Raw genomic sequence first — 21805 nt, 5'->3', positions numbered from 1 at the left:
CGGTGTACCTTAGTTGAGTTCTTGTTGGGTGCGGTGAGGGGGCAGTCGGGGTCGGCGGGGTTCAGACAGGGCCGGTCCATGTAGCCATGTCCGACGCCGGCCTTTTCCAACATCTCCTCAAAGACTTCTACGGGCAAGTTCACCTCTCGCAAGTCCTCAATGAAATCCTGGGGGTCAAGGTTGGTCCACTGCAGAGGGTCTTTACCTCTGTGAGGAGGAGTTAAGCACAACCATCAGCTTTGCTGGGCATCTTTTTATTTGTACTTTTCCTGTCTGTACACTGCAATTGTATCTTTCTTAGAAATTGTTGTTAGACAGAGAAGAATCTAGAAACTGCTATGACTCAAGTGGTCAACCGTGATTCCACTTCTGAGCCATGGTACAAATCACAGTTATTTTGACTATGTTAGATGATATGACTTTACAAACTGCCTTGCTGAATACTAATGAGCACAATTATTATTGTAACCCGTGTGAAACATGTCCAGAATTGTGGCTGATATTAAATTAGTCCAGAACAGGGGTCGGCAACCTTCAACACTCAAAGAGCCATTTGGACCTGTTTCCCACAGAAAAGACACTCAGAGAGTTTACATGCACGTGAAAAAAAAACGAAGTAAACACGTTAGTCCGATTAAAATCCGAGTCCTCATTATCCGATTGAGACACCCAGATAATGCTATTGGAATTCGATTTTCTCCGTGTATACAGCGAATTGCATTTTTGCTGCACAACCGCTGCGCTGGTGTGCGATCCCGGAACAAGAACATCCAAGAAAGCCAGTCGTAGAAGAAGAAGGACATAAACAGAGCCGCTAGAAGAACCGTCTGGGGGATAGCGCGGATCTTACCTGCACCAGAAGTAGCAAGAACATTACACGCGAGATTTAAAAAATGCAGTATTATCCCTATGCTTACTGTTTGAAATGCCGGTCTGCTGCATGAAGAACTCTTGTTTATTATATCACGTAAAAGGTCAACCGGAAATCGGGTCGTATTAACATGGTATTAAGACATGTATCGCCACCTAGTGTGGAGGACAACAGTTTTTTTGTGCGCTGCATGTAAACTGGGACAAGGACTGTAGTTAGAAAGTCTAATTTTGAGCATAGCTCGATTAAGCTCTGCATGTGACTGGGAGCCACAAAACTCCTTTGATATCTAAAATGAAGATAACACTGCATATATAGTTTTGACCTCTATGCTAGGCCTATGTATAAAAAAATAAAGTGTGTTGCATTTATGAAATGAAAGAACTGCAACAGAGAAAACTAAAATTTTATTTATGCATACGAATACATGTTACAACCATAGACATAGATACCGTATATATGTCTATGGTTACAACCATGAGTGTGAGTAGTGTGGCATTCAGTTGTTGCGTAGCTCTTGCTTGCTTACTACTGAGTTAACAGTTACTGCTTTTCTGAGGCAGTCATCATGAAAAAGTGAACAACTTTAATCAGTGTCCTTGCCCCGCACCGCTCACCACGGAGAGCCGAGCAGAGGACCGAAAGAGCCGCATGCGGCTCCAGAGCCACGGGTTGCCGACCCATGGTCCAGATGGAAAGAGAGGACAGAATGGATTCAACATTTTACTTAGTCTGTTTATCTTTTTCTTGCAAAGTGGCAAAAAAATAATCAGCTGAAGTTGTTTCCCATCATGCAACTCTAGAATTCTTACTCCAGCCCAGACTTTGTCTCTCTATGCTCTCTACACATTCCAATCTCTCTTTCTCTGAATCTCTCGCATTCAGACTACATTGTATGTGCTTAACCAGGCTTGGGTTATTATTCCCAGCCTCCCAACCAGAACATAGTAAAAAAAAAAAAAAAAAAAAAAAAAAACGTATTTACCGTCTTAGACCGGGCAGAATGGGCAAAACATACACACGAGCACACGCCCCAATGACACCGATTTAACGTGATACAATTTCAAGGGTTTGGCGAAACGGGCGCACCCACCGACGGCCGTGGCACATGTGGAGGTAAAGGTCTGCCGAGTGTTACTGTAGCAGCAGGCCATTAGCAACAGAATGGCCAGACAATAGTGTGAGGCCCAGGGCTGGAGAGAAACTATCGGCAGTGATACGCATGCCAGCAACCACTACAATAGAGCCTTCAGAGGGGACGAGTTCAGGACACACACAAGATGCGCACACACACTTGTTCCTGTGTGGTGTCCCTTTGGATGGATGGAGTGTGTTAGCGCAGCCTCTGCTACAGGGGGTAAAAACAAGATCTCCTGAGGGAGGAGACTCAAGACCTCCTCCTTCTCACCCGGTCTCAAAACACTCAGCTTGCAGACACTCTAATGCCACAACCAGTTCTTATGAGTCTTTTTTTCACAAATACTATTTGAATGAGTTTGCCCTGAATCAGTACGGAAATCCATTATGTGTGTCCAATTAGTATTTGATCATTTGGCTGTAAATAAGTCGGTCAAGACTGCGGCTATTGTGATTTCATCAAATACAGATTCATGTACTTACGGGAGATAGGCAATTCCAGAATGAAGCTTAGCTCCCTCCCAGAAACAGTCCAAAGGGGTGATGATGAGGCAGGGGTGTAGTTTTTCTATGATCTACGCGTGGAGAAGCACACATACAACAGATATGACACGCGTGGACAAAACCGGAAGTGCACTGGTAATGATCCTGAGGGAATATACAACTAGTGATTGATGCAAAGGTCACAATGCAGCATCTGAATCTTACCTGGTTCATAAAATGAGTTTCTGTGACTAGTTCTCCTGATTTGTAGCATAAATGTTCTAATTTCCATTGTCTGAAAAGAGAACAAAACAGTTTCTGATTAGTTTTTCTCATGGCCATATGACAAATTAAGCACCTGGGTTAAACTGAATAAAATAATAATACATCTTTCTGTTATATAGTACCAGATATAGTAGCTCACTATATAGTGCAATGAAACGCAACCTGCAACACGTTTGTTGCAGAGCTTTTATATATTCGATCGCGTTAAGGTGTCTTTTCTGAGAAATCGTGCTTTGTTACGTTGCCTTGACTCCGATTGTCCAGAAAATATGACGCCTACACAAATAAGAGGGAATAAGGTTTAATTCGTTACCTGTTATATAGGTAAACATGAACTCTGCTGGCTCGGATTGCTGACTCCAGGTGCTGCAGGAGAGCGTCGACAGTAAGCACATTGGCTCCGTCCTCCCGCGGCGTCTGGATCATCAGCTGAGGGTTAAACATGGCCTCCTCGCCCATCTTCTGCCGCGTGTACCTTAGCTCCTGGTTCACACGCCCACCAACTGGGGGAAGAAAAACAAAAAAAGAGAAGAGTGTGAGCTTAATTCAAGCATTTTTCATGCAACAAGGATGGCTGTAACCTTAAACCTTGCTTTGACAGGACCACCACGTACATTAATGCATGTGCAGATACAAATATCAGTACATGAATACATAAATGAGTCAAGGTAAAAAAAAATAAATAAAAAAAAGTGAGGATATGTGTAAAATGATACAGCTCCATCGTGCAGGTCTTAAATATGTGCTCCATCTAAAAGTGTAACAAAGGCTGAAATGTCAAGTCTAACACAAAGGGACTTCTCACCGAGGTCTTTAATGTAAAGACACCATTAAAGCTAATAAAACTAATACAGATCTTAAACTTTAAACCAAATCAGAACGTGCAGCACTGCAAACATCTATCCAGCACTGACAGCCAAGGTGAGTCAGTCTGAACAAGCTGCTGCATTCATATCACCGTGTGCAAGACATCTGTGACTCAAGAAGCAATCTTCTGTTCTTTCCCCAAAAGACATCCTCCCAGCCAGGCCGGGACATTATCAGACTTGTATCTTAAATGAAAGCACTTAGCTCACTACAGTGGCAAACATCCTTCCCGAAAAAGTAACGCCACCCCAACAAATCCACATTTCACAAACAGCTCAACGTTTCGGCTGAAACCTTGCAAACAAGTCGTCGGCGCCAAGCCACGTCTTCTGCACATGTGCGTGTTTGATAGAGGGCACTTTTCCAGGCTTTGCTCCCAGTATCGTGGCGAGGCTAAGCCCTGTGCGTGCGCTCCGGGTTCCGAGCTAGCCCGATGGACCAGCTACAAAAGCAGCCTTTCAGCCTCGCTCCGCTCCCTACGCCACACAGCGGAGGACGGTGTGGCAAAGTCCCGCGGACACGTATGAGCAAACGCAGGCGGCTGCAGTCACGCGATGACGGGGGGTGAAGCGTCACACTTTCAACTGAAAGGACAAGAGAAGTGGTGCATCGTTTTCGAAGCCACACAAGAGCACAAGTTTTCTCATGTTTCGTACTCGAGGCAGAGATTTGTGTGTTTGTGTATGTGTGTGTGTGTGTGCCTGCGTCCTTGGGTTCAGCATATCTGTGTCTGATTTACAAGCAGATGATTTGCGCTCTTCCATCATCAGCGGCTAAATGCTCAGTGAAAGCTCCGGCAATTTATAGTCATTTTCTTTCACTTTCTCTGTCACGCAGACACACACACACACACACGGGGCAAAACATGTCCGGTCAGAGCTGACTGTGTGAAAAATCTGTAACATTTTATTACGCCCTAATCCAATTTAACAATTCCGCTCAATTCGTGCAACAGCAGGCATGGATTGAATATTTTTAGTCCATTGTAATGGCATTAAAGTTGAACATAAGCATGCCTGTTCTGCTGGGACGGACCACCCAGTCAGACCAATGGAACGAGGAGGGAGGGGGCCATGTCTTGGGGCATTAGGAAAACACACTTGATTTCTTTTTTTCTGGACCCAAACAGCATTCCCATCTGATCCTGTCTGAAGGCATGTTTATAATACTCATCATTAATAGCAGGCCCGGGCTAACTGGAGCGACATGCTTTCCACTGCTAGGCCCGGCTACACAGCTACGTTACACCAGCCCGCTCTTCAAAGGAGCACGCATGGAACTGATTAAGACCCAACGCACACTGACAGCGCACTAACAAGTCGACCTGTCTGATACACTCAATGCTCAGAGGCAAAGCTAGCCCGAGGCCCCGGTCTAAGTCCAAGAGGAAGAGGGGGAACATAGAGAAAGAGGCACATTCACGTTCAGGATGCCTCTAGATGTTTGAGGACAAGAAGAAAGGTCCGATTGAAAAATAATACGGGATTGTCACGCTGAGAAGGAATCACTGTCTTTTTTTGAACACTCTCCAAGTCGTGGACTGCCACCCAAAGATCCTGAGTTTACAGCAAGCAGTGGAGGAACGGGACAAGTCAAAGGAATGCACTCTCTCTCTACAGGAAACAGCACATTACAGCCTCGGGCTTAGAGAATTCCACACTTCACGAGGTTACAAAGTTTTGGGGTCAACACTCACACAGCCTTGGGGTGAAATTAACACCCCAGCTGGACCAGGAAAACGCGTTTGTGTGTGTGTGTGTGTGTGTGTGTGTGTGTATGCGCGCACACTTCGGCGTATGTGCAAGCGTGTGTGTGTGTGTACACACAGCTGTGTTTCTTCAGTGACACATATTCCTTATTCCCCATATTCCTTCTCCTAAGAAAAACTGGCTGACCCCAGCATGTGTTGATATCTCGGAGGTATCTCGCCGCAGGCTCAGCTGCTGTCACCAAAACAAAGTGTCACAAGCTTTCTAATACTTCACATGCCAGCTCAATTTGTCACTCGCTTGCTCTCGCTTCCCCTAATCCATCAACACATTTAACATTAGACTAATTGTTGACTATTCTTATTATTGTGACTATTAAAGAAAATGCTCATGCGATGCTGCCAGAGTGTGCTTAACTGCTCTGAAAAACGATCACGAAACTTAAATATATCTTGGAAGTTAAAGTATTTTGATTGTCATAACAGATCAAATTATGGCAACTGACGAATTTTTATCAACCAGTACAGAGCTGAAATGCTCCGCAAATTAATTGATTACTATCAACATAATTATAATCAGAAACTATTTCAGATAACTGTAAATCATTCAGTGCACAGCTTAATCGAGTAACTGGTGGAAACACGTCCTCCTCCACACTAGGTGGCGATATGTGTCTTTTTAGAGGGTTAATAAGGCCCCCTTTCCGGTTGACCTATTACATCATATAATAAACAACCGGAGTCTAATGCAACAACATGAACACTACTACAGCTCTTTTAATCTCGTATGTAATGTGCGTGCTAGTTCTGGTGCAGATAAGATACGCACTATCCCTCAGGTGGTTCTTCTATTGACTCTGTTTACCTTCTTCTTTTTAGGGTCTTCTTTTGCGACCAGCTTTCTTGGATATTTTTGCTCCGGGGTCCAGCATGCACACGCATGTTGTCCAGTTAAAGTCTGATTAAGACGTATACATGCCAGGGGAAGTTGATTTCCACATGCGCTTCGATTGTCCAGTTAAAGTCGGATTAAGGCAATAATTAGTTTTTTTCACGTGCACGTAAACGTACTGATTAATCAACACAATAATAAGCAGATGACTGTTGCTGGACCAATTTTTTCAGTTCTGTAAGCGCTCCTTTAATTCTTCCACCGCAGAGTTAACGTGCACCACCACCTGTGTGCGCTATAGATGTGCAAGTGATTCTAATGATTGATGAGAGATTAAAAACTAAAAAAAAAATCCCTCCAAAGATGGACCTAAACAGAAGGGAAAGGAAGAGAAGAGAGGAGGCCTATGTGTGTCACTGTAGTGGAGCCCTCAGTGTGGGTATTCAGCGTGTTGCATAACATTAACCCCTGGTCCCCCCTATTCTCAAAGTAGAGGAACGGGGAGGGCGAGTGGTGTGGGGGGGCACGAAAGGAGAGAAAGTAGGTTTCTAAGGAACTTCTTTCTTTCTTTCTGACATCACCCCCTTCCTCTTTTCAGTTCTCAACTCCCCCCTCCTCCTCTTTATACTCTCATTTTCTCTCTCCTTGCTCTATTCAGCTCTACTCCGGGATTGGCCAGATCATGATGGCAATCAGCCCGGCCCCCTCCGTCAAAGCCAGCCCACCCCACCACCCCCTTTTCACCCTCGCCAACTTTCTCCCTCTTCCAAGCCAGCACACAACGGCACAGCCCCACCCCCCTGCACATCTCTTATGTCTGACAACGGAAGCGGCCCGCACTTTCAAGGAAAACATGAGACACCACCAGCAAAGAGTTCCTCCAAATTCTGCGTGGGATGCTTCTATGGGACCCAAACAGGAAAAAAAAACAAAGGAATACTTTTCACCTGACCACATTTGCACATATATTTATAATTAAACAATGAAGAATAAGCAGTTTGAAGCCTTCCGACGCTTTCTTTATTTCTAACAGACGCCTCGTATAACGTCTGATCTTGACATATGCGGGAGACCCCGTCCAAGAATACACTGTATGTGCATGCATGTGGCTAAACACATCTTTGTGTGCGTCTGTGTGCAGAGAAAGGATTAGCTGGATTAGGCCCCATCTCAGCAGGGACCCCTGCGGTGAGGAGGAAGCCCCCCAAAACCAGGTCATCTCTCCGCTACAGAGTCTATAGCGACCTCCCATACCCTGAGCCCCCTGTACCACCAAAAGAATGAAGGGGAAACCGTCCAGCAGACTGGCTACTTTGCTGTGTTTTTGGAGAAAATGGTTACTAACTTTTACTGTTTTTAAAAATGCAAAGCGACGTCTGCACGGAGATGTCTGTAGTTTAAGAAACTCTAGTTCAAGCAGTGTAAAAGTTAAAGCTTTATCATTATTATTATACATTTTATTATACATATGTATAATTTACAGTACATTCGTTTGGGATGTATCCAAGAAAACTTAAGACATAGCCGCTTACACTAGGACTGATTTTCAAGCATTCAAGAGCCGGAGATCTGCTTGCTCCCTCCCTGCTATTAGTCCGTAGCTCAGGTGGACTTTCCCACGGTAACGCCACCCCCCCGCCTCACGTCCCCGTCTCGTCTTTTCCTGTTTGTCTCTTTCTCAGCTGCTGCTGCCAATCCCCGGACGGAGCTTTGATCAGACGAACCCACCTGTTTCTTCTTCCTTGTACCACCTGCTGTCACCGTGTCCATCTCTAGACGGTGTGTTTCGCTTCGAACTATGATCCAGAACACACAAATTTTGGGGCTTTTCTCCACGACTTTTGCCTTTCTTGCCTTTATCTTTATATTTTCTAGCATTGGTAGGGGTGGGTATCGGCAAGGACTCCACGATACGTATCACGATGTCCGAGTCACGATGCGATATCATGATATTGCGATATGTTGCAAAATTCTACATAGTTCACAGAGAAATTTTGTATGTACAACAGATGACAGTGATAATTCACTGGACAAATTGACACTGGGCGTGACATATTGACAATATTAATCCAAATGATCCATTTCCAATTTATTGCATCTGTACAGAAAAAGTGGCGGTGGAGGTGCAGAAGTCGTTCACGATCGGCCCAAAACATGATTTTTCTTTTAAAATCGATAGTTTAGGAAGAAATCATATCAATGTTTTTTCCCACCCCTAACATTAGTAGAACAAAAGTAATGTCAACATTTAGTGTTGAGTGCACTCCACATACGTTAAGTCATGAGACACATTTTAAAAGTAGTAATCGATTAGCATCAATTAGTCAGCTCAAGACCAACCTAAAATGCGATTCTATCTCAATTGTAGAGCGCGTGCAGCGCACACACTGCAGCTTACACAGCATTAATAGTGGTTTTGAATGTGGGCTCTGCAATGCAGGTGTGCACACAACCACAAATATGTGATGAAAGGCCTTACTGAGAGCTGAGACCCTATCTGACCCACGGCGAGCCACAACCCTCCCACCCACCCCTCACTCTCTTGCGCTCTCCCTCTCTCCCATCAGTTTTTAAAACAGGGGTGGGGGGAGCCATGCAGAGGAAGGGTAAAAGCAAGCTTTTCCAAGGTAAGTGAGTAAGAAAGAAGAGGATAAAAAGTGAGGAGATGACAGGAAAGAGAAAGAAACGTCAGGAGCGGAGAGCAGCAGAGGCTGCCCCGACGCGCAGCTGTAGCGCCTCATGTACCCGCACACCCCCCCGAGCACCCCGACCCCTGACACAAATGTGACACCCCAGCTGCCAACCACTGCCCCCCTGAATCCCCACCCATACCACCAACCCTCACCCCCAAAACTACAGCATTACCATATGTATGGCTTCCCTCGCCCCTGATTATGCTAATCACCTGTCCGGCCCCTGTAGCCCCTAAAATGGGTGTATTTAGCAGTCGGCTGGCTCCCAATGCAGCTTCCCCTGGGCCCGAGGTGTACATTCACACACTCCTCAATGGGCAGATTCTTCCACGTTGCTGCCTTCATTCAGGTCTCTCTCTCTCTCTCTCTCTCTCTCTCTCCCTCCCCACTACCAACCCCCAACCTCTACTCCCAAAAAAAAAAAAAAAAAAAAAAAAAGATCTATTCAATGCCAATGGATTCACAGAGCAGTGGAAAGAGTAGTTGGGGAAGAAAACGCTGACAGAAAGTTTGTGTTTATAGCATGTGCGAAGCGGCTGTGGTTCAATCAGAAATGATGTATTAATGCAACCAAGAAGTCACAACAAGAGATTAGATGCTACCGTGCTATTTTAAGTTTTTTTTTTTCAGAAGCTCCCCAGATATAGTAGTATGGCCTTTTGTTGAGATAAATAAGAGACATTAAAAATAATTTCTTAAAAAAAAAAAAAATAACAAAAAAAAACACCACCAGAGGATAAAACACAACACAAGAAGAAACGAGAAGCATGTCAAATTCAAGCCAGGTGAGCCTTTCTATCCGCACCGCATTTACAGCCTTGTGATTGGCCCCCAGCCCAGTCATAACACACCGTGACATGAGCCTGTGCAGCCAATCTCAACCAGCCATCTCTTTGTCATTTCCTGTAAAGATGGCCCTTGATTTCAGGTATCCCAAAATCACACATTCCAAAGTGCAGGAGAGAAAGCAAAGTGTGAATGGAAGAAAACTTAATTAATACATTTTTTTCCAGATACTTCATTCATAGCAGGACATTTTCTATGCTACCACAGCAAGTCGTAGGCAAATATCGCTTGTCAATAACTGTGCCAACATGATGATCACCATCACCTGCACATTTTACTTTAGCTTTAGGCATATTTGCTTTTTTCATTTAACAAAATACCTCAACATCAGCACTAGCACTCCCATCCCTGCTCAAGGCCACTGCAACAACCTTTTCACATATTAGCCTTTACTTGGAGTTGAAGCTTTTGGCTAGCCGACCAGACCAAACTCATCACAGAACTGAAATGGAATAACTTCATACAATCCAAGAAGTTTAGTTTCAAGGAATAGAGGATGTCAAAGCTAAGCTGCACTACGAATTCTAAAAATGGCTGATTTTACTCAGACTGGCAGGTAAACGTGATGGATGCACCTCAAAGTAATCTACCAACACCGTGCAATTTAATGTTCACTGCGTTACTGGGCAGTGCCTTGACAGACGACATTACCTTACACTGCAACAGTTGGACCATCTTCAACTTTCATACGCGGCGATGCATCCAAATGAATTAGCAAATAGGCTTCAATTAGCAAACCGGTCTGAATATCTCCCCTTTTTCAAAATATTCACTCTCCTTTTGGCTCCTTTTTGGCCTCCACCAACCTCTGAAGGGAATAGATTTGCTGAGACTTGTGAACGAACATATGCTACGTTTTTGTGCCTTAACAGCCTTCTTCAGCTTTGTTTGAACTTTACTTCTCTTTTGTCACGTATTATTCCCTTTTTGGGCATTTTACGTACAGCACTTTGAATAAAGTCGTAGAATTGTTGCTTGTTTTTGTTGTGGGGGTTGATTTGACATTTTTATATATATTTGTTTGAAATAAAAAATATGGATATTTAAACCTGTGCATTATTTGAATAGCTTAATATTGAATGCAGAATGATAATAATAATAAGGCTGAGTTTAATATAGAACACATATAGTAGGTAGGGGGTCCCTACTTAATCTCTCCATCAGTTTGGGGGTCCATGATCAGAAAAACATTGAAGAACCCTGTGTTAAATGATCGCTACCTGAATGTATCATCTTATCATGTTCATTTATGAGAGGCATTTAAAAACAAACTGATGAGTGATTGATTAAAGAAAAAAAAAATTTGGATCCTTGACACATTTTTTTACTTCATAGCCCCCCTTAATAAACAAAGCAAGTGAAGATTAATTTAGCTGTAAAAAGGTGAAAAAGTTTAAGCAAGTGTGTGGATACTCTTTTTTTTCTTTCATATTCCTATGTTACACAATCACTTTTCTCACTGTAAACACCCGTCACACAATGACACCCATCAACTGCTGCACTTAGTAACACCCAATCTGTTGTGCGGGGTCAGAGGTACTCCCGGGACCCCAATGCTTCATTCAGACAAGCAGGAAAGTCTCAGTACAAGAGGCTCGACGCGGAGCTCCAAACCCTCTCAGTCATCCGAGGAGAGAAAACGACGGTATCTCTGTATCTCTGCGCCTTTTTTCTGCGTGCATGTGTGGTACTTGTGCAATTGCCGCCGCTGCCAGAATCTATGACGACGCGCTGTAGGAATTGCAATGAACTATACAGCTACGTATGTAACTGTGGTGTGCCAGAGGGGCTGAAGAAATTCCACACACACACAATAAAATATATTTTAAAAAAACTGAGATGTTTGAGAGAAAACGTCTCCGCTGCGCGGTCTGAGAAGCTTCAATCTGCACCTCGATCTCTCTCCTAGTGTACGGTAGGCACTGCAGCCAAAACACAAACACACTGCCGCTACTATACTCCTGCTTCTTCCCTCACTCCGTTTCCCCTCCGACAGACACACACACACACACACACACACACACACACACACACACACACACACACACACACACACACACACACTCTCTCTTTCCCTCTGCTGTTTTGTACTTTCTCCACCCTTCTGGCAGTCAACGCCGTGAGGGAGGGAAGAGAGGAAAGGGGAAGGGGGGGAGGGATACGAGGGGAGGGGAGCGAAGGGAAGGGAAGGAGGGAGGCCAGACCACCCTGCTCTCATGGCAGGGCTGAGTGTTTACATTGCCGTGGCTCACTCTGTAATACATCTGGCATTCTGAGGCCACTCTCTCCAGCCAGAGAAGGGGGGGGAGCAGCGGCGGCGGCGGCGGCGGTGTTGGTGGGTGAAGGGAGGCAGGGAGGGGGTGGGGGAGGCTCGGGTAAAGAGAGAGACCTTTCTGGCAGGGAGGAAAAGAGAAGGATAGAAAAGAGAGGGAGAGAAGGAGGTAGAGGGGGGGGGGGGAGGGGGGTAATTCTCTCCGCAGTCTCCTGTGGTCGGTCATTCGCAGGGCTCTGGTTTTTGAATAAGAGCGCCTGGAAGAATGCAAAATGTAAACAGAGAGCTTGGAGGCATCTCAGGATGTTGTTTGTGAATGGGAGCGCGCTCCCCTTCACGCAGGCACAGAGCGCCGTTAATGAGCAGCATTTTATATCTTTCGCCAGGTAGGAGCTAACACATATATATATGTATATGTATATATTTTGAATGTTTGGAGAGCCAGCCTGAGAAAACAGCGCTGCAATTCTGTGTACAGTACCAGAGGCGTAAACGCTTCCCCACACTAAATCCCTCACCGGCCAGCCTGCACTTTTCATCAACTCGTAAAGTTTAACACAACACGCTGGAATGTTATTCCTCATGCAGAAGTTTAATCCTGCTTGTGGCGCACTGATAAACACAGGCTTAATTGGGGTCCAGTTTGGTAGGAGCGCACATAGCCCGCGTTTGCGCAGGTGACGCGTGGAGAGAGAGAGAGAGCGGGACAGGCTGTGCGAGCTGGGTGAAAACACTGGGCGTGGGTCCTTCTTGTGCGTCTGACCGAAACGGGCGGTGGATAAAGCGTGAGGGACGGGGCGAGAGGAAAGCAGAAAAAGAAAGACGAGGCAGGGAAAAAAGACGACTAAAGAAGAGAGAAACGGCGAAGAGAGGCCCACCAAAATAGCCTGCCAGCCCTGGTCAACCACCCACTCATTCACAGAACCATAACTCCAAAGGCTCCCTGCATATGACAGTATATCTATGTGTGTGTGTGTACATGCATCCATGCATATATATGCATATACAAATGGATGCATGCACACACACACACACACACTTATGTGTGTGTGCATGTGTGTGTGTGCATGCAGCCATGCATGTATCAATGCTCCCTTGCACATCAAAAGCCAAATAATTCAATCACGCCAACCACAGTCCTCTCAGTGGAGACGCCGCATTCACCCCCGTCCACAAGAAAGGACGTCAGGGCTTCTTCCGCATGCACTCAACATCATACCGCTCCCTCCTTCCCTGCTGCCATTACCAGCAAAACAACAAAACAACCACCGACTCCGTCAACTCGGCTCTTAATCATACTAGATACGAAACAGACACGCGAGGGAGGGAAGGAGCTGCTTAAGGAGAAAACTAAACAAAAACAAACAACAACAAGCAACAACATTTGGTCGCATCACAATGGATTAAATCAAGCGCAGGAGGCAGACAGACGTGTGTTGGCACCACTCTAACTGCTCCCACATTGATTTCAGTAAAAAGCAGACAGCAAGCGTTTTTTTTTTTTTTGCCCCCCTCCTCCCTCCTTCGTTGCATCGCTCCCTCCACACGCATGCGGCCGTTTGAGCACGAACGACGACAAGCACCGATGTGGGATTATTTCAGTTTAAGAGGTATAATGCAGCGAAGCAGATCAGACTCACTGCCCTCTGCTGGAGAAGAGGTGTCAAAAGGTTAACCATCAAACCATAACAATGAAACGCGGACACGGTGAGAAACGGCGCGCTCCCCACAAGCGGCATCCGCCTCGCCGCACACGGCGCGGCCCGAGCGTACGCGGTCGACGCGTGAACGCACGCAGGCCAAACGGAAAAACGGCGACCGGTGACAGCTGTGGCTTCTGCTGCATTTCCTCACCCCCACCCCCCCCCCCACACCCCCTTCCTCGCCTCTCCCCTCTGCTGTGAGTCTTCACTCTGCACCCAGGCCACAGGGTGAGTATCAGGTGAGGTTTTAAATAGCGGGGCCCCTACGAGATGACCTCAGGGTCCCAGGGGTCTACCCCCGTGGCCCCTGGCCTCTACACTCATGGCTCACCCCCACCCCACCCCACCCAAAGAAAGCGCTACGGGACCCAGGGCCTCCCCTCAGTCTGTAGCCTTGAGACTACGGTCCATAACCCGGTGCCCCAGCCCCGCGCCATAAATCTAATGACCATAAACTCATTTCAACTTGAATCACTCACACATATGTCCGCGAAGCTCAACTCTACGGGCTCCCTCCTCCACTTAGCCCGGGCTAAAGCTCACGGGCCTAACCACACCTCGGCACAGATTACAGTACAGCTTCAGCTCGTCTGCATCACCCCGAGATTCAACTTCAACCCCTGCCCGGAGCTCAAGCTTCAAAAGCCCCATTTCCAAACTTTCGCCTCCCCGCACCTTCTCTCCCCCCATCAACACAGCCCCATAATCTCCAGCCCCTCTCTCGGCACAGAAACAGAGTGAAGAGTGAGGGGCTGTCCTACAGGAAGGCCAATGTTTATGTGATACTGTTTTAATTAGAGTCAGGCAGCGCTGCTATTTTCTTTACAATTTGGCCTGTGTTTGCCTTAACCTAGAATGCCAAGGGATAGCTCCTTTTTCCATCTGACGCCAGGAGGAACTGTAAAGGGGCCTCGCTCCAATCTTCTACCCTCTCCCCGGACGTGGCTTATGGTTAATCATCGCAAGGCCCGGCGAGAATCATCTGCGATTCGAAACCGAGGAGTGTATCCGAAGTCGACCACAAGCCAACAGGCAGGTTTTCCTGATAGCGCGCGGAGGGGCTCCCGGGGCCACGCTTGTGTGTGGGGAGATGGAGATAGGGCGCCACAATACTACGACTTCCTGTTTCGGCTAATCATTTCCTGTGAGCGTCACAGTGGATATAAACACAGAATCCATCTGCAGTTTGGACGCGATCCGCGCTCCACGCACGCCAGGATCTTTTCGAGGTAGGAGAAAAAGACTTTTTAAATATTCCTAACGGTCACTAATTGTTTAGTGAAGCACATCCCGTCCCCCCCCCGATACATCCTCAGACGTTTGACACAATCGCCTCTTTGTGCAGGCATGCGTCTCCCTCCCAATTGGTCTCTGTCACTTTGTCTAATAAACAGAACTTCCTGTGTCTGAGTATTTATAAACAGTGCTGAGTGAGCACTGTGTGAGAAGAGACAATCCCTGCGAAAGCTGTGGCACGTGACGCCGCGTAGGATAAACACACCGGCCAACTCCGGTACGCAGCTAATGGTGGTCTGCTGGCAGGAAGCGGGAGACGACAGACGCGACGTGAGATCACAAACGCAGGGCTCCCGTCGATCCGGAGGGGAGCGCTAATGCGAGCTGGGCGCTCTCTACGTGTGTGTGGCGTCCACAGGGGCCACACAGCTTCCAGGCGGGGTCGTCCACGGGTCGCCCGCGGAGGGCAGTTCCAAATGAAACATAAACAGCCGCTCTGTCCTCTCCTCCTCTCTCCTCTTTTTCCTCTCGGACGACGGGCCAGTCCGCCAGCACGGCCCAGCACAGCGTTCCTCGGTCCAGGCAGAACTAATCTATCCCTCAGCTGTGCAGTCTAATCTAAACAAACAGATCTCTCCCTACCAGCATCTGGAACCCCTCATGTACCGGGACCTAGGAAACCACAGCAGCCCTGTCTCTTACTCACTGTCTCAGGCGGTGTCTGTGTGTGTGCATGAGCAGGTCTCTGTGTATCAGCGCGAGCCAGTGTGATAATACGTTAGCGGACGTCTGGCAGGGGTCAGCGCCACCGCATGAGTGACGGACAGGATCGCCACAAAGCCGAGCGCGTTCTGGGTCAGGCAAAAAAAAGCGGAGGCCGCGCACAATTAGAATATCCTGAATTTGACGCAGCACCGCTTGGATTAAATGACAGGTAACTGTGGGGATCGGTTGACGTTTAAAAACGTCGAGAATAACAACGAAAGCCATCGTGAGCGGCCAGAGCCTCAACTGTTTTGATATGGTGTCCCACAATAATAGGAAGCGCCATACAATCCTTGAAAGTGAAAGGGCACCATCATCTTTTTCCCCAAAAAGAAAAAGTCGATTCGACTGCGTTTTCATTTCAGAGGCCACGGTTTTGTGTTATTGTTGAACTGCGTTTCGATGTGGTTTGACAGCATCGCGAGCCGCATCCTCCAAAATGATCGCATGTAGCTGGATCAACACCGTTCTTGTGCTTTTTCCAACGTAAACCGATCATTATAACGGACACGAAGGGGGATTCGGCGCAGGTCTATTACATCAGGACGCATTCATGGTGGCTGTTCACGGATCTCTGCTTCCTGAGGCAAAACAGCAGCAGCATTAAACGATAGTGACAGTGACGGAAGCTCTGCCACTGACCTGCCAAAAAGCGGCTGCAAACACACGTCTTAGAAGAGCGGTGACACGGGGGAGCGAATTAAAAGGAAGGACATTTCACTTCACGAAGGAGACTGAATCATCATCATCAAGAATGTCAACAGTTGCTTTTCGGGCCAATTCATTTCCCCACTAAGGATCGCTGTAGTGCATGCGGGTGCGAAAGGGGTGTGAAAGCAGTGCGATCCTCATGTGCACAATCAGGAGTGCTGTGCTGAAGAGACTCCCCTCCGCCTAAACCGCTGCCAACTGCGCCTGCGCCACACATTAGAAGAACACGCTGTCTGTCAGACCCCTGCAGCAGCACGCAAGGAGAGAAGAGCCAACTCCGGAGGGGGGAGGAGGAGGAGGAGGAGGTGGTGAAGGTGGTGGTGGGGTGTTTGATGTGTGCAGGAGTCAGCCCTCTGTAATGCTTGATCTCATGAACTATACGTTTTCTTACTCAAGAGAGATCAGTTAAAGAGTGGAGGAAACAAAGGCAACAACAAGTGAAAGCGATCAAATGCACACGCAGAGAAAAACATTCTGTTTCTTTTCCGCGTCTAAATACGTCCTTCAGTTCAATTCCTCAACAGCAAACTCCTCCATTCATGACTCCTACCACTGACTCGAGCCATAAGTGCAGGAATGCGGATCAAAGGGGAAGGGAAAAAAGCTAGGCCCCTTTTCCCTTACCCCCCTTCCACAAGCACCACCCATATGCACGGTCTCTTTCTCCCCTTTAAATGTTCAGTTAAGTTGTTTCTTTAAAAAAAGAATAATAATAGTACTAATAAAAAAAAAAATAAAAAAAATACACACAAGTATCCCATCCAGCGCACAAACACAAGTTCCTGTCCTCACTCCGCTTTTTCCCTGCAGCCGGAGACAAATCTTTTTGGAAAGTTGAGAGCTGTCCAAAACGGGACCACACACAGTCTCTGCGCCTTCAACTGCTGGGGGCAGGCGGGCGGGCGGGCAGACACACACTCTCACACGCACACACACTCTCTCACAAAATGGCGGCTTTGACAAAAATTTCCTCTACCCCAAAAGCTGCTTATGAACTTAATTACAACCCTTTTCGTGAGTGCAGTTGCAGGAGCCTCTTGCGCGGCTCATGCGCGCATCCGACGTGGTGTGTGGAGCTGCGAGCATGTCAGGAAATATACAGTTATTTTCAAGTTTCCCCTGGCCACTAGCCAGGACCTAAACAATAAACAATCCCCCTAGCCTGTTTAGCAAACAGCCGCAGACCCTCTCTTCCTCCGATCTGAGCTGTCCCCTACCTTGCTTTATGCGGCCCGGCAGGTTTGATTCAGACACAGGCCAGATAAACGCATCAACCCTGCAAACTGGTTAAAAACAGTCAAATATTAATTGAAAGTTCCTTACCTTCAACCCAGAGTTTCTCCACGTCCGTTTCCAAATTAGCTGCCCTTAAGCCCACGGCGAAAGCTCCAAAGATCATGAGGCCCACAACCAAAAACTTTCCGCAGTTCTTTTGTATGTAACAGCCCAGCCTAAACAAAAGTCTCTGGAACTTCGCCCTCAGCCACAGAGGTGCCTTCCTCCCCGTTGCCTTCCCCTAAGAGGAGACAAGAGCGCGGATGTTACTGTCAGTTAAAACACCAAAACACTGCACTTACCTGGACAGGTGAGGCTGCGGGGCGCGAGGGGAAAAGGTTGTCACAAAGAAACAACAGGTGTGTTCGCGCGTAACGCATTTCAACCACCAGCCCCAGTCTGGCACGATAATCCGCACCTCATAAGACCGGTTGCCGTGATTCACTTTAAGGTTTGAGGGCAATCACAGTGTCACTCTGCAAAACGTTAGCGGCTGACACATCTGTGTCTTCTGGAGATTGATTGGAAGTCAGTGAGGGAGAGCCACCGGTCCTGTCGTATCAGTAACACATATAAACTGAAACCTTATCTGGAAGCATGCATCCATCCCCCACGGGTCACCCACACACAGCTACAGTGGCCAGTTGTGAATATGCGGATCAAAAACAAAAGTCCTGCTGCAATGTGGGTTTGCAGCCGGACCTCCGAGAGCTGGTAAATAAAAGGAGATGACTGTCAAACTGGAATTATACAGCAGGTGGGCTTAAGATAAGCGGCCTCTCGTTTTGTTTCATAAAACACCCTACAGGGTCTTTCATTTGCGACAGTGTAATCTCTGTCAATAAGTGCAAAAACTTGAAGCACGTTTGCTCCCCACTGCACACAAAACGTGTTTCCTTGACTGGAGGGGTCTTCACCCGCACATCAACCGGTGATATTAAATACCCCGAAACGGTGCATGTGGTGAAACCCACAAATAGCCCACCACCACCACCACACACATGCACACGACCCCGCTCCGCGCCCTGCAGCCCGTGTGTTCCGGCCTGCATGGGGAGTGGAGGAACCATCACGGGGGGACTCACAATATTTGTGAACGGAAGAGGGCAGCCACATGGATTTTTCCCCCTCTCTCTCTCTACCCCCTCACGCTCTCTCTCTCTCGCTCTCTCTACGCGAGCCACCCGAGTGTAGACACTGTCACACAAACCTTTTCGGCACAGACTCCAAAACTTTTTACGCGTCTCAATGAGAGAGAAGCGTCAAGTTGGACGTTATGAAACAGTGAGCGCCTGTGTTGACAGCGAGAGCTGCATGTTCTCGCCTTGTCCGAGACCGTTACAGGTTTGGATGAGGTAGGAACAAGCGGGCGTTTGTGTGCATAAATGAAGAGCCGCTGCTTGCTCCGCGTCCTAAAGCAGACGAGTCCAAATATCGCAACAACAAAACAACCCTTGGCTCTCTACAAACGTGCCCCTGCGTCCCCCTGCCCAGCCCGTCCCGTTACCTAGCAGCGACTGGACATACTTTGGCTACTTTTCTCGGTGTGTACAATGAAACTGGGACCGTGAAGCTCTCCCCCGGGTAAGATGAGAAATAAGCACCTCTGTTATTTGCTCCAAAGCAAAGCCCGCATCGCAGTAGCTCGGCCGCTGCAAATACTCCAAATCCAGCGGTGTGTTGCGGGTATAGTCCCCCCTGTTCCTCCGCGTTATCCTCGGCCGATCGGGGTCTCTGTTTTCCTGCTCGGAGTGCGCATTAGCAGCCGAGGCCATGTTGCGGGGACTGCGAGATGGTTACCGTTTCCCACTTTATAGTATTTCCCCGAAAGCGCGTAGCGATATCCCAAGGCGACAGAGTTTCACTCTCGGAGATCTCACACCCGTGAAGTAGGACTTCATACTCCTGTTGGAGACGGCGAGTCAAAGTCTGCGCCTTCCATCCCAACATTTCGTGATCCGGAGGTCTCCACCGCTTTCACCGCATTCACCGTGTCTCTTGAAAAAAGTAGGTTTCTCTCAAAAAGCGAGGTGCGCAAAGGGATTCCCATACATAAGTCGTCGGGCAAGAAACCTCGATGGTCGTAGCATTCTGCTGAGATCTATGTGGTCTTCCCCTGGGCCGCGCGTCACGGCCAACTCTGAGATTCAATAGAAGAGGAGAAAAAGACCTCTCTCCATTTGGAGGCAGAGAAGGAGGAGGGGTGAAAAGAAAAAAAAACTCGAGATCCCGCCTCTGGGGCTGTCAGATCGCAGGACTTTCTTGCATCTGATTGGTTCCAGAAGGGCAAAAATTACTCAGCAAACACGACTATTATTAGCTGCTTAGCAACAGCTCACTAAAGTAGAGAGACCACCCAGGCAGACAGACCTCATGTGTGCATCTCCAACTTCAGGGGAGGCTCGCTGAGCGCCGAACCACTTGGTGCGTTTGGGTTCCCACATGGCGTCCCGTTGATAGAATGAAGCGTTTGCCTGAGAGGATGTGAAGTCTGAGGCTAGGCGGCCGGTCTGTGTGTCGGAGGAGGACCGGGGAATGTCAGAACAGAAGTTTTGAACTTTGTTTTTTTTTTTTTTTTCTTTTTTCTTCTGCCACCACCATGATGGAGGTGGTTGAGCCTCAAATTACAGCGGTTCAAGGGGAGGTCCTATAGAAGGCTACGGTGTCGTTACAATGTCAGTTCCACTACAACATAAGCTGCTCCTTGGAGTTCACAAATTACACTCACTGCCTTGTTCTTTTTTTCATTAAGATGGAAATAACAAGAATTAAAATTAAAAATTTTAAAATTCTTACAAAAGAAATGGTGTCCGCGGTCAAACGCACCTCGTGACCACCAGTAACTGGATGCAATTTAACGCCCTTTTTAATGACAGCGTATTAGTCGAATAGTTTTGAGACTTTTTGCGCAATTGCGCATGGAAATGCTTATTTATCCACTTTATTGCTTTAAATGTCCACTGTATTTATAGCCTACCTACTACCACTTTAATATCAGTATCGGTTTCATGCAGATCTACATCAAAATAAGTGAACTAATTTTTCACAGACAGGTTGCAGAGATAACTCGCAATAGATCATTTAAGCGCATTACAAATAAAATGTTAAACGCTGTGATCTGAATTTAAGCTGCCTTGGTCTAACGACCACATTGTAGATGCCATCACAGAATTCCACAAATATTACCAGGCAGCTTAATATGATTAAGTCTTATTAGTGTATTAGATTCAATTTATTTTGACAGAGCACGAGTAAACGTTTGCAAATGGAGTACATAGCCAATGAGGGCTGTTACGTTTAAGATTAAAATACACATTCCATGCATTCAAACCATTTACTTATCTGCAGTAAATTTATTTATCTACAGCTTAAAGCAGAAAGAGACATAAAATGAAACTAGTTCATTCCCATGCACCCATGCAGCCACTTGATGGAACAGATCAGCAGCTTGGACTTCACACCTGAGTCATCTGATCTCAGCGGCTCGTCTGGCTGCCAGCCGCGCCGCACTTACCATCTTCAGTCCAGGTGGGGAGAGCTTTCAGAACAAATCCGTGATTTCCGCACCCCGCGGAGCGCGAAAGGAGTAAGTTATGATGCAGATAAAAAGAGCAGATTTGGTGTTGTGAGGGGAGAAGTGGACGCATCGTAATCCGTCTTATCCGCAGTCATCGTGTCTCTGCGTCAGAAAGGGTTCACTCAACAATTACATGGCCGTTCCCTTTCTGCCACGTGGGTGGTCCCGTTCGCTCCATAGGCAGGACCATTTGAGCGTCACGTGATTATCCCAATTTTTTTTTTAACTGTATCAACCCATGCTGAGCAGTTTGTGTCTAGCAATGACACACACACACGCACACATCGAGTCAGGTGTGAGGTTGCGCATCACCTACCTTAAATGTTTGCCATTTAAGGTAGGTGTGCACACGCACAGGTGCGGACTCACAAACACAATTTAGTTGTGCACAAACGAGTACCTGCACAAATTTAGACAGAAGGTGTCAGAAGAATCAGAAGTCTTCAGTGTGATTGCACAAGTCAGACATCAATGCACACACAAG

At 47.1% G+C, this 21805-nt stretch overlaps 1 protein-coding gene across 2 annotated transcripts in view; it reads right to left on the bottom strand.

Moving 5' to 3' along the window:
* ptch1 (patched 1) overlaps window positions 1-21447 on the bottom strand; it is a 53002-nt gene extending 31555 nt beyond the window's left edge. The window contains exons 1-6 of one of the 2 annotated variants that reach the window (XM_047592322.1): window positions 21259-21447; window positions 17793-17985; window positions 3090-3279; window positions 2717-2786; window positions 2492-2583; window positions 9-207 (exon numbers count right to left, since the gene is read on the bottom strand). In XM_047592322.1, coding sequence (XP_047448278.1) covers window positions 9-207; window positions 2492-2583; window positions 2717-2786; window positions 3090-3279; window positions 17793-17985; window positions 21259-21261 — 747 coding nt within the window. In that variant the 5' untranslated portion in view covers window positions 21262-21447. Of the gene's footprint in view, window positions 1-8; window positions 208-2491; window positions 2584-2716; window positions 2787-3089; window positions 3280-17792; window positions 17986-19348; window positions 20717-21258 lie in introns of those variants that run through there. The other variant, XM_047592321.1, reaches the window with a different exon arrangement.
* Between the last annotated feature and the right edge of the window lie 358 nt (window positions 21448-21805).

This window comes from Mugil cephalus, chromosome 8 (genome assembly GCF_022458985.1).
Source record: "Mugil cephalus isolate CIBA_MC_2020 chromosome 8, CIBA_Mcephalus_1.1, whole genome shotgun sequence".
Lineage (NCBI taxonomy): Eukaryota > Metazoa > Chordata > Actinopteri > Mugiliformes > Mugilidae > Mugil > Mugil cephalus.
This window is presented reverse-complemented; position numbering and strand designations above follow the sequence as displayed.